General features: G+C 41.7%; 1 protein-coding gene across 2 annotated transcripts in view; it reads left to right on the top strand.

The window, feature by feature from the left end:
* man1a1 (mannosidase, alpha, class 1A, member 1) overlaps nt 1-14,251 on the top strand; it is a 170,348-nt gene that overhangs the window by 30,033 nt on the left and 126,064 nt on the right. Inside the window, exons 1-2 of one of the 2 annotated variants that reach the window (XM_084001325.1) lie at nt 3,175-3,362; nt 11,960-12,056. In XM_084001325.1, the coding sequence (XP_083857451.1) occupies nt 11,960-12,056 (97 nt within the window). In that variant the 5' untranslated portion in view covers nt 3,175-3,362. Of the gene's footprint in view, nt 1-3,174; nt 3,363-11,959; nt 12,057-14,251 lie in introns of those variants that run through there. The other variant, XM_084001324.1, reaches the window with a different exon arrangement.

The raw sequence follows: 14,251 nt of genomic DNA, 5'->3' as shown, positions 1-14,251 counted from the left end.
TCAAACACAGTGATAATAGCTTCAGTGCATTTTGCCAGTTTGAGGGTCTGCACCTGTGCATTTCGCAGTTTGACTAACATAAATGTCTGTTGCTGGAAAGGTCTGTATGTTTATCCCAGGCTTTTATTTTGAAGACTCCTTTTTTCCCATATGTTTTCCACGTCAGACTTTTTTTTCCAAGCCTTGGTAAAGTATCCCTGTGTAAAAATGGCTTAACGGTGCGTTCAGGCTCCCAGCATCCTCTTTAATGTAAATGCAGCCTGGGGGTTGTGCGCATTTCTAAACTGTCATTCCTATTTCATGATGTTTAATGTGTCAAACCTCACATCCCCAGTCTCTGCATTTTTATCTTTTAAGATTTTCAATTTCTTTGCTCTGTCTCTGAAATCTGGGTGGTATAAATTACATGACGCAAGGAGCTTTTTTTTATTTTATTTTTTCATACTTGTTTCTGCCAACTTGATCATAGTGAATGTTTAATGCAGCCTTATTTATCCCCCATAAAAAAGGGCTGTGTGAGTGTATCTGAACCACCGTGCATTTGCTTATGTGAACTAGCAAGAACTGGCTGTCTGGGCTCAGAGATAGGGATGAAAGAGATGCAGTAATATTTATTACAGAGGTGCTGAGAGTTCCTTACATCCCCTCACAGAGAGAGAGGAAGAGAGGGGGTGGATATACAGGGAGATATTAAAACTCAGGATAGCATAAACACAGACGTGCCTGGTAAACAAGCCCGGAGCAACAGGATCAACAAATTCATGTTTAAAAAAAAGAGGGGAAAGTTATGCATGTTTCATCTGCTTGTTAGCTTTCACTGAAGAACTTTATCACTTCTAACCTTTGGAGAAATCAAAGCCTATTTCTTCTCTGTTGCCTCGTTAGTTGCTCAGTTTTCTGAGTCACTTCCTGCACAGATTACACATGTTATTAAGTCATTGGTAAATTCTTGGCTCAACCTGTGTAATAGTCAACATCTATCTGTCGTAACATGAAGAGAAAAAGACAGCACAGATTGTATTTCCTCTTGATTTCAGCTGATTGTATTTGAATGCCGCTCCAGATTTTCTATTATAGACAGGACTCTTTCACATTGTGAAATTGTACATAATCTCCATGTTCTACCATTATAGTTAAGGTAAAAACTGTATTTGTTCATGTATTTGAAGAGTATTTACTTTTCTCTATTGTTACTTCTTTTGTTTATGTGTGGATTCTTCGAGTAAAAACACAAACAGCGCCACTCTGCCATTACAGCCCACATTGTGGTGGAAGGTGGAATTGCAGCTTTAATGACAGGGAAAGAAGCCCCGCCCCTTTTCTGTTATTTCACAGTGGTTGCCAACAGAAAACATATTTTATATTCCTGTGGTGCAGACTAGTTTTTTGTTTGATTCTTGAGATCCACTGAGAGAGACGAAGGGTTTTGCCACTTCTGCTTTACAGGAAGTGAAATATTAAATATCATTTTATGTTCTATAAAATGATTGTGCCTCTCTCTGTGACCCTTACACTATTGATGACGTCACAGGATGAGCCCCTGCTGCACAGCGGTGATGAAGACATTTGAAAAACAGGAAGTCCCATGTTTTATAGAACTGCTGTGAAGGAAATGAACAGGAAAGGAAATGAGAAACGGTTTCATGTGAGAATGGTACTGTAGCTGTCAGTGGCCTAGTTCTTTTTCCTTCTTTTTTTTTTTGTCTGCTGAATTAACAGCTTAATTAAACAGGAAACTTTGATAAGATAAGAACTATACGGTATATGCCCACACAGAGCAGAACGGATTCTGTTCTCAGATGAATCACGTTCCTCGTTGATGCGTTTGTTCATAAAGCGGCACACCACCTGCCATCGGGGGGTGGGGGGTGGGGGGTCACAGATGTCACGACCGCTTTTAATTTCCATCTTGACTCTAAGAAGAAAATAACCCAAAACAAAACAATGTTTTCCTTTGGTTTCTCACAGCGCGACAGAGGCGAACACGAGCTGTGACGCTCTCCAGAATCAAACCAATTAATCTCAATGACTTTTTCATGGGATTTTTTTTTTTGATGTTCAGGAAACTGATTGAACTTCAAAGTGACGACTCAACAGTTTGTAGAGAGACTGAGTGGAAAATCACGAGTGGCCTGCCGCCGCTGAGCCCTCTCCATTATCATCACAGGGGCAAATAAAGCGTTTCTCCTCCTCGTCCTCGTCCTCCTTCTTCACTTTGGTGGTTTGTTTACCGCTTTCGCTTTCGGTTTTCAAGACCGTTTCATCAACCGTTCCGTCCATATTTTTTTACTAACCAGCTTTTATAGATGTCATTTATTAGTCTTTATCAGTTATCATATCGCTCTGTGTTGCCGCTGCACTTTGTAGTTTGTTGTCGTGACCCGGGAGGTTCTGGTCTCTCTCGCTCCGTCTTCATCTTCCTCTCATTGAAATGGCAGGATGTGAAGCGGTGAAGCACCTGTACTTCGTCACACACTCACAGGGGATGCTTCTTTGGCAGGCAGATGTGTGTGTGGCTGTGTGTGTGTTTATTGTGTGTGTGTATTGTGTGTTGAAGCCCCACATTGCCAGTTGGCTGTCTGACGTCCTTATCTGCCCGACAGCCATATTGTCACCTCACCGCCCTCTTCCTCTATCTTTCTGTCACCCTCTCTCTCTCTCTGGCTATCCCTCTCTCTCTCTCACACACACACACACACACACACACACACACACACACACACACACACACACACACACACACACACACACACACACGCATGTTAATACACACTTACACACATTGCACACACTGCACACACTGCACCTGTTACAAGGGCGTTAGTCACAAGTGTTTCTCCAGAGACGAATCACACACAGGCCTCGGTTTCAGCTTCGCTTTCACCACAGTGGCTCCCATGGGAACACACACACACACATACACACACATGCACGCATGCACACACACCTTTCCCTCCTTTCCTGTGTTACACACACACATTCCCTCAGTTACAGATTACTTGAGGCACCCTGGAGCCAACAGGGTCATTAACCCCTAGATCTTTGCACAGCAGTTAATGATTTGCCATCATCATTTGTTTTGCAGCAGCACTAAAGCACACACACACAGATACACACATACACATACACACAAACATACACGATCAATGCCAATTTTGGGGGACATTAAAAGGAGGTCTCGGTGGACTCGTGCACCACCTCTGTGCTCATTTGTGGCAGCGCACCACCTCATTGTTGTATTGTTAACACGTATTCATCATGGCTGCCACCGAGGACTCACCTGTCTGGCGCAGCTCCCTCTGGAGACCAGGAAGCCTCATGCAACCGCTGCCACTAAACGTTATTACCCCTGATGATGGTCTGTAAGTGGACTTTAATGTGTTTGAATTCCACTCCAATGATTTATGTAGATTTATTCTGGAGATATTTAAGAATTCTCAAAAATATATATTTTTTTTTTTAAATTAGATTTTAGAGGGGGAAAAAATCAAACACTTTCGAGGTAGACATGGTGAATCATTGTCTCTGATTGACTTTTCCAGTTCTGCGCTATGCAGAACTTTTTAACTTGACTTTTTAACTTTTTTTTTTTTCTAAGCTGGTTCTTCTTTCTTTTTATATTTAAGTATGTTTAGGGTTTTTTTCTTTTTTGCCATTATTTGATAGAGACAGGAAATGTGGAGAGAGAGAGGGGGAATGACATGCTGGTTCTTCTTTCCAAGATTGCCACTTTTCTGACTGAGAGGCTTTTAAGTCTGGGGACAGACAGGAGACCTAAGGTCATGGAGTGGAGTATAATGTATAAAGAGATCAGACAAGTGTGAAGGCCGCTTTTAAGAATAATTTATATAATTAAAAACACTTAAATAACAGAATATGATTCATATCTGTTCCTTATTTTTTTTAAATCTCTTTTTTTCCATTGCAAGTTCAAGAAGTCACAGTTACAAGACTGAGGAGTGCTTTTAATTTGAAAGAGTGGATACAGGAAGTGAAGAGGGACAGAGATGAGACGATGAGGAGGGAGAAAGGTAGCTTTACCTTTCAGGTCATTATATGAGAATTTTATCACCTCATTATCTTTTATCACTGTAATTTTCACTCTAACTGCAGGTGAACCGAACAACCACACCTATCTGTTTAAGGTTAGTGTCCAGAGATAGGGGGAGAGTGGGGTCAAGTGTAACACTTTTGACTATTTTCTAAATTTCTCTGGGATTGATTCAACTAGATAAGTCATTTTTTGCTATGTTGTAGTTACACAAGTCTACTACTGTCTCATAAATTTATTCAGCCCCATATATTACACAAAGAGTACAATGTTGATTTATTTCAGAGAAGTCAAATGTTACTGTTGAGCCGCAGGGTGGGGTCAAGTGTAACACCATGGAGGGTCATGTGTAACACACTACAAAACAACCACAAATAAAAAAATAACTAAAGTTTTATTACATAAAGTATTAATTCAAAACATTTTCTTATCTTAAGTAATCATATTAGCTCATGTAAATTTGATAATATAACGGTGAAATGAATTCTAGCTAGTGAGTTCGAAAGCTAGCAATGAATTCTAGCCAACGTTAGCAGTGAAGCCCATGTTGTTGTCCCTGAGGTAGCCTAAATCTCTGCTAGCTACTCCATAGAGTATCTAAGTATGTAGTAAAACATTGAGTAGGTTTGCTTCATTAAAAACAAGTAAAACCTGCATTGTGATGCAAATTGGCATTGCTGAAAACAGTGTTGTCAAGGTGTTACACTTGACCCCACCCTTGTCAGATAGCATAAACCCCAATGTGCTAGCCAGTAGAAGGCAATGAATCAGATGGCACTCATTTAGGCTGTTAGCTAAGACAGCAGGCATCAAAATGATATAACTTGAGGTTCATTGCCTCAAGAACTCAGGACACCAGTTAAAATATACAGCGATTTTGAAAAATTACTTTCTTACCCCCAAAACAGTGTTTTCTTGATAAAACCTGATGGGGATCAGAAAATGGGCTGATTTCTTCCAGGTAGGCAGAAGACCATAGTAAGCATGTGCAGAGTGAATATCATGACTCTAGCTTGTTTCTGACTGGGTGAAAGTGAGGTGTTACACTTGACCCTCCGTTACACTTGACCCCACTCTCCCCACTGGGGGTTTCTCCCAGCATGCATCATGTCCAGTCAGTGCAATAGGCTAGTTGTTGCACTGACTGGACATGATGCATGCTGGGAGAAACCCCCAGTGGGGCGGCCATGTCCCAGGACTGAGCCTTAATAAATAAATCAGTTTTTCAATTTCAACGGTCACATGCTCATTGGAAAAACACAAAGTCTAATCTGTGTTATCCATCAAAAAGCGTCGGCTCTGGCCTTCACTTTTATTCTGGGCTGAACCATTTATCTAGTTTGTGTCTCTGTGTTTGTGTCTTTTTATTCCCCGCTGCTTCGTGTTAGCATCCCATAACACAATTTCTCCTCCATTAGCTTTGCTGCTGTCTGGAAACAGTTGCAATTGCATAATGGGGGAGGAGGAGGAGGACAAGGGTCTGGCTGCTTCTGTGTGTGTGTGTGTGTGTTTGTGTGTGTTGTGAGGATACGTGCATGTGCTTGTATGTCATCAGTGAACACAACACAGTTATTAGCTCAGTGGCGGAGGCAGATCAATAGGCTGAGAGGAGAGGTGGAGCAGGGGGACGAAGAGCCAGAGAGGAGGTGGTGATTGTCAACACTCCTCACTCAGCTTTTCTCTGGAAAATAATCTCACCCTCCACTCTCTGTGTGTGTGTGTGTGTGTGTGTGTGTGTGTGTGTGTGTGTGTGTGTGTGTGTGTGCGTGCTCTTGAGACGAGAGCAGGTGTGCGCGTGTGTTTAAGATTTTCCGGCTAGATTGGACTTGATGCCGTTGCCCTAGAAAACCACTGCACCTTAAACACAGAGCCAATTAGCACGGAGCTACGGTATTGTAGCTACGTCTGAATATAGCTTCAGCCACCACAGAACTAATAACAGTGGTCAGCCTCGAAAATCCCGAACAGTTAATCCAATTAGAGTCAACACATAGGGATCCTGAGCATTAAATCCAATCAGAGTTAATACACAGGAATGTTTAGTTTTCTGAGCCACACTTACATTTACACACCGAATTAGAGAAGAGCGACCTGTGCATAGTAATTAGCCGTCGTTTTACACAATCTGACAAAATGCAGTCCCCTAGGAAATCCTTGTCTGAACTCCCGCCAAATTCTCAGATTATATTGAGCAATTACATAAATTTCAGAGCATAACATATAGGCAAATTAGCTTCTATTATGAGTTTGGCTTTTCTTTGTCTTAAAATGCTAACAACAGCTGAAAATGACAGAAAAAGCACCAGAACCTGGATGTAAACAGCTCTGCTTAGCCTGTTAGCTTAAAGGATAAAGTGTTGAGTTCAATAATAAACCCCCTCGCCTTCTGTTTCCTCAGACATAGTCATGGTAAAAAAAAGAAAGAAGCAATCTTAAAGGAAAAATGTATTTCCCTGACTTTTATCCTGTATCTCCTTGTAATTGTTCATTTATCTCTTTATGTTTGCCAAATTAAGGTAAAAATATTGCAAGCATGACTCATACTATATTGTCTTTAAGAAACAATGTAGCCAAGCTAGCAATGTATATTAGCTAACGTATTATCGTTTGTTAAAATTATGTCTTTTCTTTGTGTTAAAATGCTAACAACAGCTAAAACTTATGAAGAAAGCACTAGAACCCGTAGTATAGGCTCACTAATGTAAACAGACACACTGCTTAGCCTGTTAGCTAACACCCTTGCCTTCTGTTTCTTGGGACATATTCATGTTTTTAAAAAATGAAACAATTTTAAAGGAAAAATTACCCAGTTTTTATCCTGTATCTCCATGTAGCTAATTGTTCATTTATCTCTTGCTGTTTGCCAAATTAATGTTGAAATATTGCGAGCACGGCTCATACGTTGTCTCACTCCAAAAACCTTTTCACTATTTGAATCATCAACACTTTAAAACTCCTCTTCCCCTTCTATCACCGACAGCATAATAGGCTACAGTAAATGTGAACTTACTTTACTTCGAGTACTGCTACTCCGGGAAACCTTTGTGTTGGTGTATTACTTCTTATCTAAGCAGCACATTGTATTGTAAACATAAATTAAAGAAAAAAAGCTCATATTCTCACCCACAACGTGCTTTAAGTTTCTTTTATTTGCTTGAGTTTGTGAGAAATCCTCCTCCCACAGCAAATAATGGAAGTGATGATGCTAATGGACGCTACACATAGACTCTGGCTCCTATGGTAAATGGACTGCACTTGTACAGTTTTGTTTACAGTGCATTCAGGACTTATTTCTTACTCAGTATGCTCACCAAAATGGGGGGAAAAAACATGATTAAGAGACATATAATCCTGGTGTTGGATCTGATCCCTGGTTTGTTTACAGTATTCTCTGTGGTCTTGACCTCAGCGTCCTCGGACAGATGTTGGATCAGCTCTAGTCCTCCTCATGTGATGCAGCGCGGCGCGTTGAGTGGAACAAGAGTATTTGAGTAGATCCCTTAATGTGACATGCATATAGGAGCAGTAATTAGCAGGCTCGCTGGCTGTAATTAGTGGGTTTAAATGGAGGAAAGCTATCGCTAGCTGTCCTTTTGATGTGTGTGGGAGATGTTATGCAAACGAGGTGGCTTTTTGTTCTGTGCATGTGTGTGTGTGAGGATGTGAAGACACATTTTTGACTCTTGTGTGATGTTTACCTGTCAAAAAAAAGGTTTAACCAGCGCTTCACTGTGTCAAGGGGCTGAAATAATAAAAGACATGATAACGTGCATGTGAGGTGCGTTCAAGTGAGCGTGTGCGTGGTCCCTGTGCAGCGCTGGTGGAGATGCAGACGAGGCTCCGGGAACAAGAGGTAACGCTGCTAATTATGCGCTCTCTGTTCCTCCGCACCACACTGTGGCATATTCACATATGCAGTGGAATCTATTAACAGTTGTTCAGTGAAAAGCACGAAATCAGAGCCTATTCATGCACGAGGCTCCTCAGCTGGCGCCGCGGTAACCTGCTGAAGACCATCTTTGTTCGAGACGTTGTCAGTCAAGCAGAGCCAGGAATAAATGAATGAATGAACGAGTGAACTCTCGGGAGCTTCGCAGCAGTATACGCAGTGCACACACACACTCGCTGCTCTTTTCCAGAGTTCAGTCATGGCTGAGCCTCTGCATGTGCTCCTTGTGAACATCTTAAGATTAATAAAAGCTTTGTATGTATAAGCATACAGTATGTCATCCTTTGATTATCAGGTTCAGTCTAGAATCTGTAGTGTTACATCTATTATGACATCTCATGATGATATATAATGAGATATTTGTGATTATCTTCCACCATGCAGATGCTTTATGATCAGCACAAACTACATGATCAACTTTGAGCTCTTTCTTTCTTTCTTTTTGAAAGTTTTTAGTATTTTGGGGGCTTTTATGCCTTTAATGGATGGGACAGTTGGAGGAAGACAGGAAATGGGGACACAGAGGGAGGGAGAATTACATGCAGCAAAAGGCCGATATGGGGTGCCTGCTTTATCAACTGAGCTATACAACAGCCCAGCCTTGAGCATTTCTAAAGTCTTCAGTCCTTCATTGATCATTTTTAGGTTCTCAACTTCTTAAATCTGTGAATTTTAAGGTTTAAAACAAACTCTAAAGATGTCACGTTCCGGTCCAGGAATTCATTTTCCTCAATTTTCCCTCCATCTAACATTTGTGTGCAAAATAATTAGTTGACGAACAATAATAAGATGAATGGGTAGTAGACCGAAAACGAGAGGAAATTGATGAGCACCAATTTTGATGGTCTTGTTAATGGTTTCCCAGGTTACAGCTTCTGTGAATGCTCTGCTGGTTTTTCTTCTCCTCAGTCCTCTGCAATTACAAGCTGAATATTTAGGTTTTTAACTTTGAAAACATCATCTTGGACTTGTTTAGAACAAAGAATGAATTGATTAATTGAGATGATATGCTGATAACTCAGTTGTGACCAACGCTGCTGTTATTCACTCTCATGCAGCAACATTTTTCGATAGCCTCTGATAAAACGTTATCGTACGGTGTCTTTTTTTGTTTTATGTTGTAATATAGTGCCGCACTTCATGGTGTAGGTATCGAAGGCTCATTTATATTTCATACAACTCCACTTCAGCTTGTCTTGCTCTTGCTGTTGTATGTGCAGCGGCTGTGAGACACTTTGCTGTGTCTGACTTTACTTAACTTAAATGGCTCTCGCTCCATGATTGAACCGACGGGGTCAGCCCCGCCGGTCAACCTCCGTTACTAAAAACTTCAGTTTCCAGGGCAACCGGGTCAGCCTGGTGTGTGGTCATCTATCAGCACCCACCTCTCAAATGATCACAGCTAATTGTTGTTATTCTTAGCGAATGTCTGGCCCCGGACTGAGCTGAGTAACAGTGAGTCAGCAGCGGTAACACAAGTAAGTGTGCCACTGAGCCCTGCTGGTTGTAGTTTCACACACACAGAGAGAAAGAGAGAGTGTGTGTGTGTGTATTATACAGTTATATGATCTCCTAGGCGAGATGGTGCAGGCTCTGAATCAGCTTCACTATCACTTTTCTGAACGGTGTGCTACATTCAGATGCACAAAGCGGGGATTGTGGTGCTTGTGCAGTCAACCCATACACTCCATAGGTTACAGCAACACAGCACCACATAGAAGTGTGTGTTTGTGTGGGGACAGATTTTCCATCTGAAGGTGGAGGATAAAGGGTTTTAGTGCGTCTAATCCAGAGGCAGGTTTTAGAAAGCTCTGGGACAATGCTGTATAACCTGGATTAGCAGGACACAGACACATGCAGAGCTGGAGGAGGAGCCACATCCGAGGCTGAAATGAGAAACCAGTGTTCACGCTGCTATCGAGCCTCCAGCCAGCACCGTATTAAAATGAGATGAAACTTCAGCCGGCTGGGGGGACTCGGCTGGTTTCAGCAGCAGATAATGGGACTCGGCAGAGGAAAAATGTTCCCATTCACAGGGAACGACTGAGCGCTGTCTGGCTTTTGTTTGTAGCAGCGGATGGATGGATTAATCAGACGCTGATCATGATTTAACAGGTCATTTTACACCTGATGTACAGAATAACATCAATAAGTAATCACTCGTATTTATGTCTCCATGCGTGAGGCTCTTTCTTCTATATTTGTCTTATTTATCTTGAGTTGTTTGTTATTATCTAAAGGCCCAAAATAGTGTGAAGGAAGATTTCCATGTCTTCTTTGATTATTGATCAGCTCTACGTTCTGTATTAATACTGTGAACGTATATCAAAGCTTTAGTCCACAGAGAAATGCACACAGCCTGTATCCAGGAAGCACGCTTTAAAGGGGACATATTTACTTTTTTTTTTATATATATAATATATAATTTATAATTTTCAGGCTCCCTAGATTGAAATCCATGTAGTTTTATGAGCTGTTCTCTCAGTTGTCTTCCAGTGATGTAACTAGCTTTCAAAATTGCATAACCCCACCTCTACCTGGTACCGGTAGAAGGGGGCGGGGCAAGCAGTGGTTCATTTGCATTTAAAGGGACAGGCACTGAAACCAGCCGTTCTGAACAGGGCTGTTTTGAGAGGATGAAAAGAGCTGTGATGTTTGATCCTTGAAAAGACACGTGGGAACTATTTTAATTTGTAGAAAAGGGGCATAACATGTCTCCTTTAAAAGGAGTCATTAGTACTTCCTGTGACTTTGTGATGTCACAACAAAGCAGTCACCAAAACCCCGCCCACCTGGACCCACCATCCAACCTTTGCAGGAATTGATTTCTCTGTTGTGTTTTACATGAAATCTGCTCTGTGTTTTATCCAATCACTCAGAAAGCAGTCAGCCATTGACAAGAGAGGCTCAGAGCCTCCTCTCTTCTGATTGGCTGACACCGACCTGTTGTTGCTAGGGGCAGAGAGAAGCTGACAGAGGAGATGTACCATTTTAGAGTTCAAAAATAACTCATTAGTATGTGGGAATTCAAAAAAACTTTCATGCTCATATTGTGACATGTTGATATAATATGCTGTCATTGCTCAGAGGAGTGTGTTGAACATGTGTTGAACATGTGTCTTCACATGCGCTGCGTGTTGTTTTCGAACATGTTGACGTGTGAAGTTCTTGTTCGTGTTATTTAATTATGTTACTTATTGATTTCAGCTCGGTCCTCCAGACGCATCGCTCATTAATTTCAGAGCCGGTGGGCTTAAACCTCTCCTATTGTGATTGGATTTGAGGCTTTTTAGCCGGGGACTGATCAAGTAGTGAGAAAACGTAATTTCACCTCTTGGAGAGAGGTATTGAACAGAGGCCCACTCCTCTGTGTTTTCATTTGGAGCTACCTTCAAAGACGTGAGAGCTGCAGCATTGAACCCGTCGCCTTTAATTGTAAAAAAAAAAATGCGGAGAAGAAAAGTAGTCTGGTTGCTGCTTTTGAAACGTGCATCATTGCGTCAGTTACTCGGCTCCTATTAAAACTGAGTAACTCCTCCTGGTCCAGGTGTCAGGCTGCCACTCAAATGAAACAAGACGTTTGAGTCTTGTCTGGTGTGAACTTTGGCTTCAGGAAAACGTAATCAGCTTCTTCTTTTTTCTTTTTTTTTTCCTCCTCTCCCTGACATTTTAGCGACTGAATCATTCATCAACTGAGACGACGGAATAATCCATAAAAATTATTGTCAGTTGCTGCTCAATGTTTGACTCCACATGGGCCGTGATAAGTCTTGAGGGAATTGCACTTGTGGTTATATAAAGTAAAAAAAAATTATGAAAGTATGAAAAAATCCAGCGTCGTTTGAGTGAACAGTGATGAAAATGACTTTATTTTCTCTTGTTACAGCTCAAAGTTGATTGTCCATTTTTTAACTCTATTTTTTCCATCTCCTCCTCCTCTTCCTCTTCCTCCCTGTCAGATGATGAAGCATGCGTGGGACAGCTACAGACGCTATGCCTGGGGTTCCAATGAGCTCAAGCCCATCTCTAAGCAAGGCCACTCCAGCAATCTATTTGGTGAGTGAGAGCCCATGCACACACACAGACACACACACACACACACACACTTACACAGGATTGATCTGGTGTCCCTGCCACCAGCAGCCTTGGCCTTTAGATTAGCAGCCAAATTGGCCGTCAGTTAGACTCATCCATCTATGGATGCCTCTAAATGTCAGCTTTATCATATATTTATATTCTGTTTGTGCCACTTGCCAGTTGTTGGTGTCTGTGCTGTTAATGAGCGTGGTGACGTGGAGGGCCGGGGGGTGGCAGGGGAAGGGGGCGTCTCATCGTCTTCCCCTTTACTAACTCTTCCCCGAAAAATTTCATTCTTTAACACAGGGGTTCCCAACACCCGGTCCGCAGACCAGTACCGGTCCATGGATCATTTGGTATCGGGCCGCAGAGAGAGAATGAAAAAATATAAAAGTGTTTGTTTTGTCTAATTTACGCTACCGCTCGTTTTATTTATGGAAATTTTGCCACTTCTGTTTGTGCATCTTCACAGCTCTGCACAATTGACAGGCAGTGAATTGCCTGAAAAACACACATCGCCTGTACAGACTCAATAGTGAGACGACAGAAGACCCGACAGCTGACAACAAAAAGAAAGCTGTTTTAAAAGAAAAAAACAAGAGTCCTGTGTAAATTACAGGTTTATTGCAACAGGTGATTCACATGCTCTAAGCTCCACAGTGCATAGTAATAAATGTGGGGGCCGGCTCTCCGCCGCTTCATCATTTCATCACAGAAAACTTCAAATCTCCCCTACGGTCTGGATAAAAGCAGAATATCCTGAGGTCGCCACAAAAGCACTGAAAGCCTGCTTCCATTACAAACATATTATACAGCCGCAAAACGACCCCCAGATGACTGATATACTGTATTATTATTAATATATTATGGTGAGGTGTAACAAAGAACGTACATGTAACAGAAAACTATGTGAGCACAGGTGAACGGTCTGTGGTGATAAAAAGGTTGGGACCCTCTGCTTTAACACACACTCTGCATGTTGTCTCATTGTGTTTGGTTGGCTGAGGTTGCTGCGTTAAAAGCTGGACTCAGAGAGTAAACATGGCGCTGAAACGCTGAGGATCACACACACGTCTGCTACGATACATGTGCCAATGGCAGTGGATCAATACAACTCATTAAAGCTGTAACATTAGATCTGCAATGGTATTTGCTGTTTTTTTTTCTTAATTATGTGCAGAGATAAAGAGCCAGGACCAGTGACTTGAAAGCATGGAGATGGATTTTTTTTTAAATTTATTTATCTTTCGGGACCTCTCAGTCCTGGATGTGCAACAGCTGAGGAACAGGATGTTTTCAGGCTTCATGTTGTACCTGCAGCTGTCTGCTCTTCACATAGTGAATACTTATTTATCCTGACTGATTGAATTAATAAGAGAGGGAATTGGATTTTTAATTTGTTCGGATCTCTTCCTTTCTCTTCTCGACCTAATTAAATTTCACCTACCAATATTTGTTCACATACCTTCAGCGTCCTGTTCAGTGTGTGTGTGTTTGTGTGTGTCACTGCCGGGTGGTGTATGTGGCAGTTAACTGTAGTGCAGAACAGATAAGATGGCATTCGTCCGTGAAAGAGGGAGCGGCTCCTCCGCTGCTGATAAGACGACTCTCTTGACACCAAAGTAAAACTTGTGTTTGGCGTCGTCGTCGGGGGTGAAGTTTGTTTCTTGGTTGGTTGTTTTGGCTGCAGAATTCAGATTATTATTCATTTACTTTTCTGTTACAACAACATGTTTCCAGGATGACAATTCAAGCTTTTAAAAGAAACTACACACACACAGAATGAGTCTGACATGAATGCGTCAGCAGAATGGAAGGAAATAGGAAAATGGAAATGATATTTAAAGTGGTCGGTTGATTAGTTTTGGCTCTAGGGGCGGCCAAAAAAAAAAAAAAAAAAAATGCTGTAAACACAACACTGACACATTTTCATCCAATAACATTGTTCCAGCTGACGTGTCAGTAAACAGTGGCTGGTTTACACATCCAGCTGACTCCGGCTCCACATTCTGCTTTCACTCTTCACTCCTCTTTTATCTCTGCTCTCCTGGAAAAAACTACCTTCCTACAGTGAATGCTCCATAATGGCCACCAATATTCTTAGGCTATATTGTCAGACACATTATTCTTAAAGGGACAGTTCAACATTTTGGCCCAGTATGAGATAATAACAG

The sequence above is a fragment of the Trachurus trachurus genome (assembly GCF_905171665.1).
Source record: "Trachurus trachurus genome assembly, chromosome: 24".
NCBI lineage: Eukaryota > Metazoa > Chordata > Actinopteri > Carangiformes > Carangidae > Trachurus > Trachurus trachurus.
This window is presented reverse-complemented; position numbering and strand designations above follow the sequence as displayed.